This window comes from Empidonax traillii, unplaced genomic scaffold, assembly GCF_003031625.1.
Source record: "Empidonax traillii isolate 1590-97213 ecotype Southwest subspecies unplaced genomic scaffold, ASM303162v1 scaffold26:size2357266, whole genome shotgun sequence".
Taxonomy (NCBI): Eukaryota; Metazoa; Chordata; class Aves; order Passeriformes; family Tyrannidae; genus Empidonax; species Empidonax traillii.
The window spans coordinates 2,273,167-2,278,114 of record NW_020955219.1 but is presented as its reverse complement, the minus strand read 5'-3'; the positions used below and the strand labels follow the sequence as shown (position 1 = coordinate 2,278,114).

Sequence of the window (4,948 nt, the reverse complement as noted above, 5' to 3'; positions counted from 1 at the left end):
AGAGATGCCCTTAATAACACACTTTAAATGTTGGACAGCCCAAAGTGGTCGGGCAGTTGGACTGGATGGTTCAACCCTAGAAGTGTCCAAGGCCAAGCTGGACAAGGCTTGGAGCAACCTGGTCTAGTGGAGGGTGTCCCTGCCCATGGCAGGGGGGTTAGAACTGGATTATCTTCCAGGTCCCTTCCAACCCAATCCATTCTGTGATTTCAGATGATCATTGCAGGTCCCTTCCCCCAGAAATGCTGTTCTATTCTCCAGTGTGTTTTATGTTGGTTTAGAGACCTTTGTGCCCAAGCTTACTTTACAGAGGAAAGCCATCACCAGGTCAGGATTCCTCCTGGCACACTTCTGCTCATCACCTGTAAAAGAAAGTAAAACTACTCAAAAATCATCACTCACTGTCACTTTCCTTAAAACCAAAACGTGGCAATATTTGCTAAAGCATTAACAGGAACAACACAGGAACATCATCTGCCCAACTTGGAGTCCAGCAGCAAAATGTACAAGCACCCAAGGCCAGAGAGCTCATGGCTTCAGCTACAAAAAACCAAAGCCAAGACTGAAAAACAGTCAGCCCAACATACAGCTGTAACTAAATTATAAAGGCTGGAGCACACACCCCAGCCAGAATCAAACTACTATAGGGACTAATCACACCCCAGCAGGAATCATGTCCAGTTTCTAGGCCTTAAGAGCTCTGTGTCAGGTTCCACAGTACAGAACACATTCTGCTTCATGGAATCCTCCAGCTGAGCTTCTCTACAGACCTCACTCCCAGAGAGCAAATGGCTCGGAGGACAAATGCATGTCCTTAATTTGCCTTAATCTCACTGAAGTTAAAAAGGCCATTCCATGTTTTTCACCTGTTTTCTTTGGGCTTTTATTTCCTTTGCTCTCCTCCAAGCTTTGCTGTGCAGCTCTCGGGGATCCAGGCCCTGTGTCCCCTTTAGGGCTGTTTCCACCTTGGGTTGATGCTCCAGGACTCTGGGGTGATTTACTATCAGCAACCAGTGGTTTTCCTGTCCCAAATCCAATAAAAGCAGACAAAGATCACTCAATCCAAAGGGACAGATAAGAAAACAAGGAGTAGCATTCTACCTTCCATGATAGGCATGTTTAAATTGCACTAGAATACAGACCTCCTACCCCCAGTCTGACTTGCATACTCCAGTCACTTATTTTGGGAGCCACCCCCCATCAAAGTCCTCCTCCCCAAACTGTTAAACTCTGTCAACTCTGTGTTGCACTCTCAGTATCAGAGTTTCCAGCAGTAAGAACTCAGCTGGCTGAGAAAGCCAAACCCAGGGATTTGGCTTTCTCATCATTGCATCCACCCACACCTACAGGAACAAGCCAAGGCTCTGACTCAGCAGGTCTTGTTCCTTTGAACAAGGTCTTTCTCCTTAGAAGAACACACAAATTAATGAACTTCTGCTTACTCAGGCTGGCAAACAAAAGCTGTTCTTTAAACCACCTAAATTGTGCTTGCCCTGTGTCAGTGCAACATCAGGTGCTCACCTGTCAGAGGTATCTGGTGGACTGTCATTGTCTCGTCCTTGTACTCGGGCTCTGTGTGTAACTGCACAGCTGAGAAGAGATGGAACCCAGCATTAACACCTTCATAAGCAGAGACTCACCCTCCACAACAATGCAAATCTTTTTCTTTCCTAAACACAACCTGCTGAACCTTCCCCTTGCCTTTCTCTGCCCAACTCCAAACCCCAATGAATACTTGAAGCTGTAAAAGCCCACCACCCTCAGGGAGCTGTCCATGAGACCACTGAGCAAGCTCACTGGCAGACTCTGGAAGCAAATTCCCTTCACAGAGTTTATAAACCAAACTGTCTGGATCAGCCACTCTGGCAGCCCCCCAGCAAGGACAGAGCTGGAAACACCGTTGTGATGGTTTGAACAGTGTAGCAGAGCGAAACAGATGTTTACAACTTTCTCTGAGTGGATCCAAACCAGAGGCATTTACTCTGAAGTTGTTACTGTTCAATGTAACCGTGGTTACAGGTGAAACAAGATATTACAAGTTCACCTGCTCACACCCCTGACCTACATACCTAAATCCATCCTTTTGAGGGGCCCGGGAAAGAGGCGAATGGCCTTCAAATAGTTTTGCTGGAAAAGAGACAGCGTATCAGGAGGTGTATCAGGAGGTGGCACAAGCAGTGCCAGCACAAGCACCACTTCCAGCACCTACAGGTACATTCAGAGAAGGGAAAGGCTGAGTGCCCAGTCAGACAAATCTGGGCAGCACCCAGGCAGCTCTGGGCAGGGGTCCCACCTCCAGCAGGCACAGCGTGTTTGGAAAGAGAAAGGACAACAAAGAACCACTGTCCCCACCCCTTCCATCCATAGAATCAGTCAGCAGAAACTGCAAGGAAATAAAACAATGCTGAGGACTGCAAATTTTCAGCCCAGACGTTGCGTTAGGCTGGCAAGGACCTCCTGAAGCAGGAGATGAGACTGAGTTTCTATTGACGTAAAACCCGGAGGGAGCAGACAAGGGAACAGAGAACCCCCTTCTCCCAAAAGATGATTTCTCAGGATATAAGGTGACAGGACAGTTTTAAGGAGCAGAAGTCTCACACTGTCCTGTGATTTGGATTTTGAAGGCAGCCCTCCTGGCTGACACTCACACCAGCATTTTACACCTGCACAAAGATTCACTTTGCCACCAATTCCAGTCTGAACTTTAACACTTGCTCTCCCTTCTGTATCTTCCCCTACTTACCAGCTTTGGTGGCCCCAGGAACATACATCTCTGAAGCCCTATAGCCTTCAAGGTGAGAATCATACCTAAAAACAAGCAGGGAAACAGCTTTATCACAGCCCCAGTTACTGCTGGGAGACCCCAGAAGAAAGATCCCTCTCAGTGTGCAGGAGTACTGGGCCTCAGCCTCAACTGAGCTCAGATCCAAATTCAATTTTGCCTCAGCTTTGTGGCAGTTTCAATAAGTCACTTATCTCTACAGAGGAAGAAAATATCTACACATCTGGGTAGCCATCATTTGAAGCAAGGCATCTGAACACACTGCAACATCCTCTTTTCTTGGAGATTTCCAGAATTTTAATGGGCAAGATACTAAGCCATCTGTTCTAACCTCTTCTTGCTTTGAGGACAGTGGTGGCAGCAAACCTTCGTCATCCCTTTGGACTCAAACCAGCCTAACCAGTCAGCAGCTCCCTGCTGGCAACAACAGTGGTAACACCTTCTGCTCTGGGTGATTTTGGGGAAGATAAAGCCAGGCACGATGGGCCAGCAGGGCCTGTTCCACCATGTGTCTGCACTGGCAGAGCCCCACGTGCAGCCCAGACCCTGTAACAGCACCGTCCCTCGTCCTGCCAGGACCTAAAACACCCCCAGCATCTCCAAGTGACCACCCCCGGCTCGCAGATCCGCCCCCACGGCCGTGCCAGCCCCCTCCCCCGCTCACCTGGCAGCCCCCCGACATTGGCCCAGGCCACCCTGCTGAGGAAGATGCTGTCCAGGTGGGAGATCTTCAGCCTGCGGGGGACACGGGGAGCGCGGGAGTCAGAGGGGCCGGTCCAGCCCTGGGGCGGCCCCCCCCTCGGTGTCCCCACTTACTTGTGCTCCTGCATGGCCCGCTGGGTGCCCTCGCCACAGTTGAACAGGTACCTGGGGGGAAAAGGGGCGTCAGGGCGGGCCAGGGAGGGGTGACCGACCGCCACCCCCATCCCCGGTCCCGACTCCAGCCCCATCCCCATCCCCCTTCCCAGCCCCAGCCACACCAGTCTCCGTCCCAGCCCCGATCCCTCTCCCCCCCCGCCCCCGGGCACTGACCGGTTGAACTCGGAGAACACGTACACGGCCGCCCCCGCGTCCCTCGTCCCGGCCGCCACCACCTGCACGTACACGGTGTTGGGCCCGGCCAGGCCCCCGCCCGCGCTGCGCCGCCGCTCGCGGGCCCACACGTGCCGCGGAACGTCCTTGGGCCGCCGCGCGGGCCGCGCCGCCGACGGGCCCTCGGACATGGCCCAGCCGCGGGGCCTGGCCCTGACGCTCCCGATCCCGGCCCTGACGCTCCCGATCCCGATCCCGATCCCGATCCCAGCCCCGCTCCCCGCCCGTCCCCACACGAGCCCGCGGCCCGGCGGCAGCGCCCGCACCAGCGCCCACATCCGCGCGCGCCGCCCCGGCCAATCGCCCGCGCCGGCGTCAGCACCGCCCGCCATGAGGGGCGAGGCAGCCAATGGGAGGCGGGGAATGCGCCGGTCGGCCCGCCCCCTCGGGACACGTGATGCAAGCAGACCAATGGAAATGGAATATCCCGCCCGGCCGTCCCGCCCCCTTGGTCGCCAGGGTCCTGCCCGGCCTGGTCACGTGGCCGCGCTGGGGCGGGGCTGGGGGTGTGGGGGCGGGGGCGGTCCCGGTCCCACCATTCCCGATCCCCTGCCATTCCCGCTCCCCTGCCATTCCCGCTCCCCTGCCATTCCCGCTCCCCTGCCATTCCCGATCCCTTGCCATTCCCGATCCCTTGCCATTCCCGATCCCCTGCCGTTCCCGAGCCCCTGCCGTTCCCGAGCCCCTGCCGTTCCCGATCCCCTGCCGTTCCCGATCCCTTGCCATTCCCGATCCCTTGCCATTCCCGAGCCCCTGCCGTTCCCGATCCCCTGCCGTTCCTGATCCCCTGCCATTCCCGATCCCCTGCCGTTCCCGAGCCCCTGCCGTTCCCGCTCCCGTGCCATTCCCGATCCCCTGCCGTTCCCGATCCCTTGCCGTTCCCGAGCCTCTGCCGTCACATTCCCAGCGCCAGGCACTGTCGCTGCGGGGCCCGGGCCCATCCGCCGCGGCGGCTCCAGTACCCGCCGGACTCCTCACATCCCGCACTCCGCAGCCGGGCGCGGGTTCCACACAGCCGCTGATTCGGGCAGGAACGCAGGGACAGCCCGAAGGCGGTGGCTCCGCGAGGAGACC

At 56.1% G+C, this 4,948-nt stretch overlaps 1 protein-coding gene across 1 annotated transcript in view; it reads right to left on the bottom strand.

Annotated features, from left to right (window-relative positions):
• The window catches only part of ELAC2 (elaC ribonuclease Z 2), a 13,539-nt gene extending 9,528 nt beyond the window's left edge, over positions 1 to 4,011 (bottom strand). Inside the window, exons 1-8 of the mRNA XM_027907178.1 lie at positions 3,839 to 4,011; positions 3,599 to 3,649; positions 3,447 to 3,517; positions 2,744 to 2,808; positions 2,070 to 2,127; positions 1,522 to 1,590; positions 867 to 1,022; positions 304 to 362 (exon numbers count right to left, since the gene is read on the bottom strand). Coding sequence (XP_027762979.1) covers positions 304 to 362; positions 867 to 1,022; positions 1,522 to 1,590; positions 2,070 to 2,127; positions 2,744 to 2,808; positions 3,447 to 3,517; positions 3,599 to 3,649; positions 3,839 to 4,005 — 696 coding nt within the window. The 5' untranslated portion in view covers positions 4,006 to 4,011. The remainder of the gene's footprint in view (positions 1 to 303; positions 363 to 866; positions 1,023 to 1,521; positions 1,591 to 2,069; positions 2,128 to 2,743; positions 2,809 to 3,446; positions 3,518 to 3,598; positions 3,650 to 3,838) is intronic.
• Between the last annotated feature and the right edge of the window lie 937 nt (positions 4,012 to 4,948).